This window comes from Cladophialophora carrionii, assembly GCF_000365165.1.
Source record: "Cladophialophora carrionii CBS 160.54 unplaced genomic scaffold supercont1.3, whole genome shotgun sequence".
Lineage (NCBI taxonomy): Eukaryota > Fungi > Ascomycota > Eurotiomycetes > Chaetothyriales > Herpotrichiellaceae > Cladophialophora > Cladophialophora carrionii.
Window position 1 is genome coordinate 368,925 of NW_008481828.1, and position 13,586 is coordinate 382,510.

Genomic DNA, 13,586 nt, shown 5'->3' on the forward strand with positions numbered 1-13,586 from the left:
CTCAGCACCCACTGATGGATAGCGGACGAGCCTGTTTTGATTTCTTCGATATTGCGGGAGGTGACTACTCGGACAAGTGGAATTTGTCACGACACATTTCTCTGGAATCGCGACCCTGTCCTCGATGCGACCGTCGAGTGGCAAGCTGGACATCGAGAAAAGCATGCCTACTCGACAGTGCGGATGTCCTCCAAGTGCCACAGGGGCAATGTGCTGGCATGTGCCTCCACCCCGTGGCAGGCTTACAACGATTTTGACTTTAAGGATATTTCCAGTTGTCGTCGCAATGTTTCTCCCAACCACAAATGACAACACAAGACATCTCTCTGCCCACCACAACAAAGAAGAAATGTCCGCTTGGGTGGGAAGAGGGTGTCCCTCTCAGCCACTGCGGGCCATTACACCACCCGGTCCCTGGGCATCCACAGGGTAGCGAGGAGAACTGCTGTTGTCTCGTTCATCAGACCCTTCCACGGGAGAAATCCAAAAGGGTCTGAGGTCTGATTCGTGTGTAGCCTTATCTTTGCATCGTTTCCTTCTTCGTCAAGTGGAAGTGTCTTTGGGAGGTCTTGGGACCCAAACGAGGCTGAGGCACCAGAGGAAACGAGGCTGTGACGTACCATGTCCGGAAGACCTTCCCGATCTAATCGAAATCTGCGTGGTAACCCCCGTTTTGAGCCTTTCTCTCCCAGACCATGCAATGTTTTGCCGAAACCACCACTCTTCATGACAGCTCTTTTGATTCTGATAGATCGCTCCGGTCTGTGCAGAAGCGCGGATACTGCGCCAAAAGTGGGCCATTGATGCCATGCGAAATCGTGGTTACATGAGTATCACCGTGTAACCAACCATCATGCTGTAGCTGACCTCCAGGCCATCGTTGCGCGCTTTCTTTCGTTGCTAATGTGATTTCTGCTCCAGTCCCGACAAACCTGAAAAACGCGCAGAAGACAGTCCTCAATCAGACGAGGACGGTGAGCTCAAGATATACGACCATGAACCTTCTCCCTCACCTGCAGTGAGCACGGAGACGACCGACAAAGAAGCAACAGCAACACCGTCCGCTAATCCCCCTCTCCCCACCGGCGAAGAACCTCCTCCATTGCCCAAGGAGGCGCCTCCTGATCAACCTCCGGACGATGGCTGGGCAGCAGTGTGGGATGATGGTGCTCAAGCATTTTATTTCTACAACCGCTTTACGCAGACGACACAGTGGGAGAACCCCAGAGTGCCACAGTCCTCACAAGCACCACAGCCGTCAGCACCTCCTGGAGTTGAGAATTACGCAAGCTCGGTAGCCGCTTCGCAGTCTCCGCCGAGCCGCCAAGTTGGAGGCTACGATCCTGCCATCCACGGAGACTATGACCCTAACGCCGACTACGCCAAAGCTTACGAAATCTCCTCTGCGGTGGATGACGGCATTGGAGCCGTGACAGGCGCAAACACCGCAGATATGTACGAAGCCACGGGCACATTCAACCGGTTCACTGGGAAGTGGCAACGGGCGGATCTTAACCCGGAGAAATTCACCGATGAGCAGAAGAGCAAGCGGCAGATGAACGCGTTCTTCGATGTGGACGCTGCAGCAAACAGCCACAATGGGAAGAGCTTGCGCGCGGAGCGGCAGAGTCAGAAGTTGACCAAGGCCGAGTTAAAAGCATTCAAGGAGAAGCGCAGGGAGAAGAAGGAAGAGAAGCGGCGGGCTTGGTTAAGGGATTAGGCTACGTTACAGAACAGAGATGATAGTGCTGGGGCTCAATCCAGGCAGCATTTGCACAAGCTCTACTTTCTGGTGATGGTGCATTCGTGTAGTCTCATCTGGGTCCCAGTGGCAGCATAAGCGTATGGCATTCGAAGAAGCGGGACTTACGGAACTCCATGTTAATCTTCCGGCGGCGTTGACAATATGATCCTCCATCCTTTTGACTGGAGATATCTGCTCACTAGGTGCTCCTGTCGGCCATCTAAGCTCTTCCCCTCCGTCATGCCCTATCCATGTTCACGGATATTGTTGCGGCGGTGTGTATCGCCTGGTATATTTTCATAGCCTGCGTCTGCGGCATTGGCTATGTGTGTTTGTCCGTCTATTTACCACTCTCGGATACAACGAAGACGTAGCTTGTTGACCGTGACTGCAGGTTCCTCTACTACCGTCAAACTCCGCAACGAGCGGCAGACCTCTCATTCAAGTCGCCGGGAGACATCCCGAATGTCACGGTCATTCGTCCTTGCAAGGGCCTCGAGCCGTACCTCTACGAGTGTTTGGCCTCGACATTCCACCAAGACTATCCTCGGGATAAAATAGCTGTTCATTTCTGCGTGTCTTCGCGCTCCGATCCCGCATATGTCACGCTCACGGCAGTCGTCAGAGATCACCCCGGTTACAATGCGCGCATTTTTGTGGAAGAGGACGATGACGGGCTCGCCAATGGAGACAAGAAAGAGAGTCAATATCGCCAGCTGCTGGGCCCCAATCCCAAGATCCGGAATATGAGCAAAGCATACCGCGAGTCAGGCAAGAATCATCTCATCTGGATCATCGACTGCAACGTCTGGGTCGGTCGCGGTGTCTGTGCACGGATGGTGGACAGGCTATGCGGATTCACGCGACACGGTGAAGCCTCAGCAACACCCTACAAGCTGGTTCACCACCTTCCCATCTCGGTAGATGTCGATACGTACTCGGTCATCAACGGCCGTGTTGACAGGCAATTGACAGCTCCTTCGTCCCACGACACGGGCACCGCTGCAACACCTGCCTCCCGCAACACACCCGCCACTTTGGCTCAGTACGGTGGCGGCCGTCTCGAAGAAGTCTTCCTGTCCTCTTCACACGCCAAGATGTATGTCGCCATCAACACCGTCGCGGTGGCGCCCTGCATTGTAGGCAAATCCACCATGTTCCGGCGGTCACATCTTGATCACTTGACATCGCAAGCCGCCCTCAGGGACCGAAAATACAAGGAAGCTGCACCCCTCGAAGCGAGAACGGGAATCGACTTCTTCTCCCATAACATTTGCGAAGATCACTTGATCGGAGACTTGCTGTGGAAATCACGCCTCCCCGTCACCCCCGATCTCCCTGGCAATATGCGCAATCACGGACTGGTCTTCGGAGATCTCGCCGTCCAGCCCATTTCATCAATGTCTGTGACGAACTACATCTCGCGCCGCGTGAGGTGGCTCCGAGTCAGGAAGTTTACCGTTCCGGCTGCGACGCTGGTCGAGCCCGGGACGGAGAGCTTTTTGTGTAGCGCAATGGGGTCTTATGGGCTGACAACGTTGGAAACTACGAGGATTTGGGCGGGCACCACGTGGACTGCATTCTGGGCCTGGTGGGGTTTGAGTATTCTGTGTTGGATGGCCGTGGATTGGACGGTGTTCCTCCTCCTCCACTCCGGCAGGACAGTGGAAGCGAAAGGTGGAGATACAAATGTGCCCTCGTTCGCGAGACCTCTGTCGACAGGTTCGAAGGCGCGGAGGAAGTTCACCACCTGGATGGTTGCGTGGCTCGGTCGGGAAGCCCTTGCGCTGCCCGTGTGGTTGTGGGCGATCTGGGGCGGCACCACCGTCGCCTGGCGAGATGGGAAGTACTGGGTTGGGCTGGACATGAGGGTGCACGAGATCAAGGACCGCCAGCGGGACATGAAAGGGACGAACGGTCACGCTAACAAAGAAAGGATACAATGACTGTAGAGAGAAATACTATCAATGAAAAGAGGATACACAGTAGAGTGTTCAATCCAAAAAGGAGAAGATTCAACCACCGAAGAGAGACGGAACACATGCGCGCACCGAGATGATAAAGTGTATGTATTCCAGCTTTAGAACACAACAGCTATACCGTGTAGCTGGAGAGTTTATCTCAGACGGTCCTACAGTTTCGGCCGACATCAAGCTAGTGCTACGATGCGAATATAGCTAAGATCAACAGTTGCAGTTCGATGCTATGTCTCAGTCTCTCAGTCTCTCAGTCTCTCGGCCTCTCAGTCTCTCAGTCTCTCCAGCCAAGTCCGTACGAGTACCCACCAAATCTTCCGACTATGAACTCCAAACAAAATACTGCACATACTTACATACGTACCGCGCAATGCCCAACATATAATTAACGCCTGACCCGCCCTTCCGCTATTCGCTGCCTTCACAATCCTGTGGTAGACGAACACTTACCCGCGCATGCATGCATGGATGCATACAAGACACCTACCTAGGAGGTATACGAATGCAAGCGAGACGGATATACGAATACGGAACCACACAACGCATCGGCTACCTACCTACCCAGTAGTAATTGATGAATTACCTACCTGAGGTTACCTTAGCTAGCTACTAGCTACTGGCTACTATAAATAAACCCACGTTACCTTTACGTTAGGCGCACACTCACGGCCCCTTTCCCTGAGAGTACGATACTAGGTACAGTACGGAGCAGGTATGTATGTATCCCAAGAACGCCTCGCCATGCCTTGACATGCCTCCCCGTTCCTTGCCATGCCGCTAATCCGCCCAAGCACTTGGAGGGGGCCTGTAGAAAAGTCCAGCGTGATCGCGTGGCACAGAGGTCGGACCATTCACCATTCACCAGTCACTTGCATTGACTACCTCGTAATCAGGTCGTCGAAAACTAAGTACGAATTACTCGTGATCACATGGTTCAAAGATTGGGCGTGCTGGGTGGCTTGTCCTCGTCCTCAGGCAGACTTCGTGTTTAGCCTTCCCTACTATGTACAACTACCACTACTGTATTTGAGGGAGTAAGTCATATGAGAGAATCCGTACCACAGTTCAATCGAGCTTGTTCGATTCTATCCTACAACTTCTACATGCGGCGGTATGTGCATCGACGCCTGCCGCGCCGCTGCCGGGACGTGATTCTCGGTTCGTCCTTTCTCGACTTCAGCAGACTGAAGGTGTCTACAGACCTTCGCTCTTGCCCTGAACTCCTCCCACAACTATATTGTGGTCCTCGGTGTCAGAAGGAATCCCTCTGCCGCATTGATTCCCTCGAATCCACCATCGCGCCAAACTAACTTCCTCTCACCCAACCTATATCCTGCACTGATAAATTGCCTCCATACGTCTCATAACCATGGCACCCGCATTCCGTAACCCGTACTCTAATTCATTTGCCCACGACATCCCACCTCGCAACACGGACGAGGCTCACAGCAACGAGCCCTTGACACACCATGTCACTGATCCTCACGACGAGCTCAAAGTCTGGGACGCCGCTGTTCCTATCCCTCGGGTTCGGACGGGTACTACCCTCCTTAACCAGCCGGTCATCAAGACACTAGTCTTCCGGAAGAAAGTGTTCAACTCGGACATCTCCATCTGGGACTGCACTAAAGATTCAGAGGCACAAGTGTACTTCGCCGCTTGCTCGGAGTGGAAAAGAAACGTTCCCGACATCACCCTTCATTCTGTCATTGCCGGTCAGGATACACTCGGACCCATCCTGGGAGTCGCCCATTTTCGGTACGCTCGAAGCGTCAAGTTCGGCATCGGTGACGCACAGAACGACCCCAACAGCGTCCAATGGGAAGAGATGCGCAATGTTTCGAAGATGCTCACGAAGAGCAAGTACGAGTGGGATTTCACCGAGTGTCCGGAATGGAGCGACATTGACGCCGGCACGCATCCGCCGGGCACGAGACGCTTCAGGTGGCAGCGAACCATCAGCGATCAAGACGGTGTCCAGAACAAACTGTCCCTCAAGAACTACCGGCTGACAGACGAAGACACTGGAGCCGTTGTCGCCGTCTTCGTGGCCAGCACCTTGGGCAGTCTGAGGAAGCATGGAGAACTGCGGCTGTTCGAAAAGCTGAGACCCAAGGTCGAGGTGGCGGTGGTGTTGACGTGCGCGAGCATCGCAGAGAAATTGAACAGGGATTAGGCAGGGAGCTGCATGTGCGTCGATGAAGCAACACATACTGTCTCTTGGACCTCGGTGTTGGGTCTCCCTGGAGTTCAGATTGATCTGTGGTGCTGAGGGGTTTCTTTACAGGATCACGTTGGCAGCGTATGCTCACATGAACAGTTGAGTTTGTGAGGCTTTACCGTCGCCTGGAATCCGTGGAGCTGAACGATGCGCACCAGGGGCTGTACAAGCCATTAGCTCCAGTATGAAAGGCCTTCAAGTGCAAGAAACTACTTACCCACGTCATCGTTGCTTCGTGATGACAGCAAGGCTCAGTTATCCTCCTAGTCACAGTGTCGCCGTGATTGCCGTTCCCGGGGATTTGGTGGTATCGGATCTCAAGTGTGCCGTCCTTGCATCGATCGACGCTGTCGACTTTGATTCGTTGCACTTTCATAGAGCTCTGGCTACATGATTCCTCTATCTCAACCACCGTTTTGGCCACAGCATATGCAACGCAGCTGTTCCAATGGGCTTCTACCACTTTCAGTTCCTGTAAAGCTTCAAGCGCGTTCCGTCGAACGTCGCGGACTCGACACGTTGTGGCGATGAAGTACAATGGCGAGATGAATCCCAAGTGTGCCTTCAACACAATGTCGCTGTCCCTGCTCTTATCCATTGTAGTGTGTCCGCTACGCAAGAATGTGCGCAGTTGCGCGAACATGATCCGAAAATCCGCGGCAGCACGGATATAGGCGTTGTCATTTTCGGGCGGAAAGGTTTTCATGACGAGAAACGCCATGCGGTGATGGGCCAGGAGCAACAGCTGCCAGTCTTTCAGTATGGGATCATCTCGGTCGAGACTGGCCTCGGCTCTCCAGCGCCCGAACGCCTTCGACCATTCGGCGACGTATTTGCGGACACCTGGGACCATGGGTGTCGAGTGGTGGGGTTTACCGCGCTCAAGCAGGAGGACCAGGTAGACTGCTTGTTGGAGATGTTTATTCGCGTGCGCCAGGTCTTCGAATTTCTCGGGCATGTCTGGGAGAGAATATGTCGCAGCCGTCGTGACCGGGCCTGCAGTGGACGGTTCGGTAGCTTGCTCGCGCAGTGCATATGCCTCTGTCTTTGCCAGAAACCCGTGCATGATGGGTTCGACCAAGTCAGCTACCTCGGGTGATATTTCGATCTGTCTCTTGCGGGTCTCCTTGATGATTCGATGGCCGGATTTGAGGTGGGTGAGCCCGGCAGCAGACGCGCCCATCAAGAAGTCGCAGTGCGCGAAGAGCAGACAGGAGATGAGAATGATATCTAACGGGAGAGAATTTTGACTTTGATTGATCTCGGTGATGGCTTTGGTATAGTACAGGGTAAACGTGTGGTTCTGCCACGGCGCGCGTTTTGTGAGCTCGATCGACTCGTGGAGACTGCTTAAGGCGACCAGGCTGTAACGGACACACGCCTGCTCTCGACTCGCTTGAATGACCAGCGTACTCCAGAAATTCCACGCCGAGTTGGAGGAGGATAGGACCAGCGCCTTGTCGTCGACGAAAGAGTCCATCATCTCAGCAAAGTATGAAGAGATGCGAGGTGCAGCGCAGTCGAGGAAATATTGAGTCGGTCGGTTGAGATCAGGCTCATCGTAAAAGTGTATAGGGTTGCCGTTGCTGAACCAAGGCACGACGTCCTCAGTCGGCTGTTGTTGGTTGTGGGGATGTTCGAACGGCCACGGCTTGGGCTCGGTATAGCCGTCGCAAACACGACCAGCTTTCGCGCATCGGTGGCATCGAGGATGGGTCTCATCGCCTAAAGATGGAGCGACGAAGCTGTCAGCCAATTGACACAGAAGTGCAGCGATTCACAGCATCGCCAGACGGGTGAATTGAGAGACTGCGAAACGGCGCAAGCCGCACGATCGCGATAGATGATGAATCAAATACGTACATTTGACTCTGCGACGTCTGCTTGGGGGAGGTCAGCTACGTCCAAGATGTCGATTGGTTGCAGAAAAATACATTTCGAGACGAGGTGATAGAGGATGGAGGACAGAGGAGGAGTAGGAGGCAGATGTGGCGAGGGGGAGAAGAGGAAGCTGTAAGGATTCGACTTACCAGGTTATGCACCCCGTTCGTACTTTGTGGTGGGTTCGTTTCAACCGCGTCAGTGATCTTTGTCTTTGACCTTCTTCAGTTCCTTCGCTCTCTTGTGTGGGCAGCAGCACTTCAGCATCAATTCCTCTGGTTGCTTCGGCTGGTCTGACCGCCTCTCCGTAGCCCTCACTCCGCTGCCCTGCGGTCGACGGATGCGGTGGACGTCTGTCAGCGACCACGAAGCTTCGAGGTACCATCCTCTAGGTTCGGCACGGTACATCGGTGGCACTTTGCAAAAGGACAACGTGAGTTAGGTAAGATTCCTTGCCACCCTTCAGTAGGTGTCCAGCTACGAGACGCTGAGTCCAGTATACTGGGCACAGACGTATAAAGACTTGACCAACAGCCCCTTAGATGCTATAGCACGCTAACCCAGCACTTGGGACATGAGCCGGCTGAAAGCATACAAAAGCATCCAATAGTCGACAGGCATAGGGATTAGGGTGATGAGCCAGGCTGCTCGACTGTTCAGCAAGCCGAACGGCTGAGCCGGTGGAAAAGGAATAAACGAGCTTCCTATACGTCTTCAGCCCTGTCTGCCGGATCGGATACTCAATGGACGCTCAGTTGATCTGAGTCCTACCCTCCGTGTGTCTTTCAGCTGCCGTCACAAGGCCCACAATTAGTAATTCACGGGGTTATCCTTCTCCGCCTCGAAGCCAGCTATTCTGGTGCCAGGTGGAATGGCCTTGTGCAATGACGGGCGGTGTGAGCTGTAACATCACACGCTGGTCTGGTGGACTCATGGCTTAGTGGATTCCTTCGCATGAGTCGGCCAAAGGTACGCGCCGTGGAAGGCACATCCATCGATGACAAGCGCAAGGGCTTTGTCCGAGTCCATGTGGCTTTCGCCCCTGTTGACCACTGGAGAGGCCCGAGTGGCATTGCTTGGAGCTGCCCAGGCGCTGTGCTGCAGCTATTCCAGTCATCGGTGGTCCTGCCCCCGATGCTGGTCCGCTTTAATGCTCGTACCACGAAGTTAGAGGAGACGACTCCCGTCGCTGTCCCTTTCCTGGCTGCGAATAATATCGGTGATTGGGAGACTTGGGTGGGCTCAGCCCTACGTCTCTAGCTGCAGTAGCTCTCGATTTAGTTCGGGGAATGGAAATAATGACCGCGAAATTCCGCAGGCACATGCTCGCATGCAATTACCTAGTCCCTGTCAATTCTCACCTCGCACCCTCGTCGTTGCTGCTTCGCCCTGACTAATCAATCCTAAATTGGTTCTTGCTTTGCAACCTTCATCCACACTGCCACCAACTGCCTCGGACCAACGCCAGTGATGTGGGAGGCGAACCATCCTAACCTGCGCAGGTCGAGATCAGGGCCATGCCATACATTAAGCGTATAGATACCGCCAATCGCACCCCAGATCTCTTTCATAGCGGAGACCTTCTGTCTGTTTTCACACCACCGAGCGTTGATGCCTCAAAAGAACGTTGCAGCGGCTTGTAAGCGATGCACGAAGTCTGAAGCGTCCGTCTAGGTTGCGTCGGGGCCACGCCTCCTTCGAAGACAGTTATGTCACGACGCAGGGCGTGACTGGATTTCCTCAAGTGCACGGCACCCGTGTTCCGCAATTGTGCATGGCGCATCCAAGACGAGTCCCAAATCTCGAGTCAGTCCAGTAGCCGACGCGAAACTCTATGACGTTGCCGATATGTACCAGGCTTATGGAATTACATCGACAGCGCAATCAAAAAGGTGCAGCGAGATGGCTGCTTCGACTCTGTATCTTTCACGCAGAGAAATGTTTCGTCATCCTCTTCCGTCATATTATCAAACCGCAAGCTGGCCTACTCTGTGCTACACACTGAATGGCCCAGCGGTTCCGGCGTCCATGCGAACATGACGCCGCGATGTTGGTCTCTTCCCAGTCAGTCTACAAGCCCAGATCAAGCAATATGCCCCCGAGAAGCCCTCCGCCCGATTTAGATATACGGGGGTAGGCCGGGCACTACAAACGATAGCTGTACGTGTAGGTCAGCGGACCCGACCACCAGTACCGAAGCTTCGTGAAGAGATTCAAAACAACGTGAACAGCGCCGCCGCGACTTTCAGCCTTGCATTACGGAGGACTTCATAGAATTATCACCGAGCGGAAGCGAAACCCAGCCCGATGACGCAGCTAAGTCACTCGCTCACATCTCGCCAGGAAAGCATGCGGCGCACAACCACCTAAACAGAGGGTCCTGGTGGTCGTCGACATGTCAATTGGGCTCAGAACACCACGCGAGGTGGTCGAGGCTGCTAGGGCTGAGTCTGACTGCATGCACTCTAGGTACTCCTGACCAACCACCCAACCACAGATTTCTACAGCCGACGCCCTCGCAGATCGCGCTTAGCGGTCGGCGACTCTCCAGACGAATCATGTGGAGTGCTATACCGAGACAGAGAGTTGACTCCAGTACTGGAGATACATACTTATCACCAGTTTTTACCTACTTGAGTAACAGGTGGGAATGGGCCACAGATCATACTCCTGCTGGTATGAGATGTGGCAATACGAGTACAATCGGCAGTACAGAGTGGGTCCTCAACCCACCGATGTTGCGATTATGTCTCCGGTGAGGTCATCCAATCCGACTGGACGAGTACGGGGTCCTCTGGTGTTTGATGTTGCTGTTGACGCTTCTTGTCGTCATTTGCCTCGTATATCCGATGGTTGTCGGCAGCCCATCTAGCTTCCACTTGTCGAAAAGACCGGCGACCTTGAACTTTACAGTTCTACTAGGGAACTGTTCCAGGTGGAAGGCTTCGCCCACCGATCGCCTGAAGCCCTCGACCTGGCGGCGGTAGGCTCGTCAAGCGCGCCTGCCAAAAGACAAGTCGACCGTCGCGATATCGGAGCCATCTGTATCGATGGAACTCTTGTTGCTCTTGGAAGTCGCCGCTTGACCTGATCGGCTATTATGCAGTAATGGACTCCATGCTTTCCCAATCCCTGATACCGCTAAATGCTCTGTTGTACACGCCGGACGCCCTCTGCCAAAACAGTTAGACTGTCCACCACAACCACAAGAGACCCTTCAGATACTCCACAATCTCTTCACCACCAAGCTTGCTTTCTCCGTACAGTCGATCCACGAAGGTAATGGGACACTCCTCAACCTTCAAGCCCATCGCTTTCGCTCGAACCATCATTTCCATCTGGAACGTGTATCCCTTGCTCTGCGTCTTCTCAATGACCTTGACCAGCGCTTCCTTCTTGTACAGTCTAAAGGAGCCCGTCAAGTCGCTGACACCGGGATTGAGCAGGAAATCCGCCAGAATGTTCGCGCCTTGACTCGTCAATTTTCTCTTCAGGTCCCAGCCGTAGACACCGCCCACAAGCCCATTTTTCGACCTGTATCTCGTGCCCGTGACGATGTCGGCGCCCGTGTCCTTCTGGATCTTGATGAACTCGGGGATGAACTTGGGGTGGTGGGAAAAGTCGGCGTCCATGATGATCACGAAGTTACCGGTGACGAACTGAAGACCATGTACATAGGCCGTTCCGAGACCGAGTTTGCCAGCGCGGGGCTTGAGGATGATGTGCTCCTTCCCGAAGGAGTTTTGCAGTTCTTTGGCGCGTTCAAGGGTGCCGTCGGGGGAGGCGTCGTCGACGACTATGACTTCCCAGCTCAGACGTCTAAGAGCGCTTAGCATTGTCACACACGCTCAATTTGACGTGACTTACTCTTTGGTGAACGTGTCCGACAACATCTGCACCAGGACAGGGAGGTTCTCTCGCTCATTGTACGTCGGCAGGATCACTGAATATTTGTCGCGCTTTGCACTCATTTTGGCGAGGAGGTCGCCGGCCAAGTTCGCAATCTGCCGGTTATTGAGTGTCTCGAGGAAGACAAAGTTGTTGGCCGGTGGTCGCGCAGGCTGGGGATCTGCTCGTGGGTAGTCGTGCGAGACTCCCACTGTGAACAATTGTCAGTTCCGCAGCTTCAGGGGGGATCGAAATGCCGAAGTTGAGCCGGCGGCAATCTTGTCGAATTGAACATCTTACACAGAGGAGTCATGTTTGCCATGATCACCAGGATCCTGAGATTTTGACGATACTTGCGTAGCACTTGCGGTGCATAGAGACAGGCACAGAGTATGTTGCAGAAGACGGTAGAATGATTGTTCAAAACGCCTGAATGTTCTTCACACCCAAAGACCACAAAGATGGCTTCTGCGTCAGCGTCACACAGCCGCAAACCGTCAAGCCGCGCTGCCCTTCCACGACGCACGACCAAGGGACCGTTGGACGCGCCAGCAGACCCGCTTGCTGTGTCTGTGGCGTCTCAGCAGCCTCAACAGCTCGTGTCGCTGCAGAGCGAGGTTAGCGAACCACTGGCGCAGACGTCTACAACTGGAAAGTCGTCGACAACGGCACAGCAGGAACAACCTGCACCTGCGGCTCAACAACCTGCCACTCCAGCCGAGGAACGAGACCTGTCCTTTCTTCTTGACTCTTCAATCTATCATGCCCTCTCCCAGGTCGAAGTGCCCGGTCCATTCCGCAAACCGTTCCTTCCACCTCCCAGTCCGGAAACATCACTGAGCGCATCCCTGCAACAACTCGACTCGTTACTCTCACAGTGCGACTTCCTCCGTGCCGCGCAGCTCGCTGGCTCAATCTTAGTCTCTGGTACCATTAGACCTACAGATGCCGAGACGATTTTTCGAGTCATGGAGATTCGATATTCTTGTTTGGAGCTTTCTGGTAATATATTGATGGCTGCTCAGGAGGCCAAAGCGCTAGAGGACCTGAGTTCAGGCTTCTACTACGATGATCCACATCCGGAGAAGGAACCCGAGGAGGACGGGTCCGAACGTCAGTCACGTAAAGTCCCGGAGCACATCATGCCATTTGGTTTACGGTTACAGGCACTGCGACTTCAGAGCCTCGGTTTCTCTGACCCCCGGAGGGGTGTGTCGTCGCTCTACGACGTCGGATTGGAGTGTAGAGAGCACTTGTCTTCTCCACTCACGACTTTGGAACAGAGGAAGCTGTGGACGCAGAGACTGCGCGAAGTCTCTATTAGGGTGGTGAATGCACTCATCGAGATGGGCGATCTGGATACTGCTGCCAGGACGCTAGAGAGTTTGAAGCCGGGCGAAGATGAAGATCTTGCGCTGTGGGTTTCGAGGATAGTCTTGCTGAGGATCAAAATGGGCGATATCTCCCGCGCCGAAAAGCTCATCCAGTCGACCGTTCTCAATTCACCCGAAAAGATGGTCCTTCACTCACTGCTGGCGGTCGCCCAAGGTCGATTCGATGAAGCTGCGAAGTTGCTCTCCGAGAACGAAACAAGCATTGATCCAGCTGTTGCAGCCGTGGTAAAGCAGAATCTCGCTGTAGCAAATCTGTACCGTGGGCAGATCCTAAACGCCAGGCAGCACCTGGAAGAGCTTGTCGATGCTGGCTATTCCTTCCGAACTTTGACAATCAATCTTGCGACCATATACGACCTAACGTCCGACAGGTCCAGGGATCTGAAGACGTCAATGGTATCTCGAATCGCTAGTCACCAACAGGAAAGGACTGCAAGCCGTTCATACTTGAATGCCGACTTCAAACTATGAACTGAAGGTAG

General features: G+C 53.9%; 6 protein-coding genes across 6 annotated transcripts; 4 read left to right on the forward strand and 2 right to left on the reverse strand.

Moving 5' to 3' along the window:
* Positions 1 to 853: 853 nt before the first annotated feature.
* On the forward strand, positions 854 to 1,720 carry G647_03522 (uncharacterized protein; the record flags this gene model as incomplete). Its single annotated transcript, XM_008727867.1, has 2 exons — positions 854 to 858; positions 922 to 1,720. 2 exons carry the CDS (start codon positions 854 to 856, stop codon positions 1,718 to 1,720), a joined length of 804 nt encoding a protein of 267 aa, XP_008726089.1.
* A 275-nt stretch (positions 1,721 to 1,995) lies between these two features.
* On the forward strand, positions 1,996 to 3,690 carry G647_03523 (uncharacterized protein; the record flags this gene model as incomplete). Its single annotated transcript, XM_008727868.1, has 2 exons — positions 1,996 to 2,078; positions 2,139 to 3,690. 2 exons carry the CDS (start codon positions 1,996 to 1,998, stop codon positions 3,688 to 3,690), a joined length of 1,635 nt encoding a protein of 544 aa, XP_008726090.1.
* A 1,399-nt stretch (positions 3,691 to 5,089) lies between these two features.
* Positions 5,090 to 5,896, forward strand: G647_03524 (uncharacterized protein; the record flags this gene model as incomplete). The annotated part of the gene is made up of 1 exon (XM_008727869.1): positions 5,090 to 5,896. One exon carries the CDS (start codon positions 5,090 to 5,092, stop codon positions 5,894 to 5,896), a length of 807 nt encoding a protein of 268 aa, XP_008726091.1.
* A 113-nt stretch (positions 5,897 to 6,009) lies between these two features.
* Positions 6,010 to 7,424, reverse strand: G647_03525 (uncharacterized protein; the record flags this gene model as incomplete). Its single annotated transcript, XM_008727870.1, has 2 exons — positions 6,010 to 6,102; positions 6,159 to 7,424. 2 exons carry the CDS (start codon positions 7,422 to 7,424, stop codon positions 6,010 to 6,012), a joined length of 1,359 nt encoding a protein of 452 aa, XP_008726092.1.
* Positions 7,425 to 11,007: 3,583 nt separating this feature from the next.
* On the reverse strand, positions 11,008 to 11,793 carry G647_03526 (uncharacterized protein; the record flags this gene model as incomplete). Its single annotated transcript, XM_008727871.1, has 2 exons — positions 11,008 to 11,641; positions 11,690 to 11,793. The coding sequence occupies 2 exons, from the start codon at positions 11,791 to 11,793 to the stop codon at positions 11,008 to 11,010; spliced, it is 738 nt and encodes a 245-aa protein (XP_008726093.1).
* Positions 11,794 to 12,171: 378 nt separating this feature from the next.
* G647_03527 (uncharacterized protein) lies at positions 12,172 to 13,575 on the forward strand (the record flags this gene model as incomplete). Its single annotated transcript, XM_008727872.1, has 1 exon — positions 12,172 to 13,575. One exon carries the CDS (start codon positions 12,172 to 12,174, stop codon positions 13,573 to 13,575), a length of 1,404 nt encoding a protein of 467 aa, XP_008726094.1.
* Between the last annotated feature and the right edge of the window lie 11 nt (positions 13,576 to 13,586).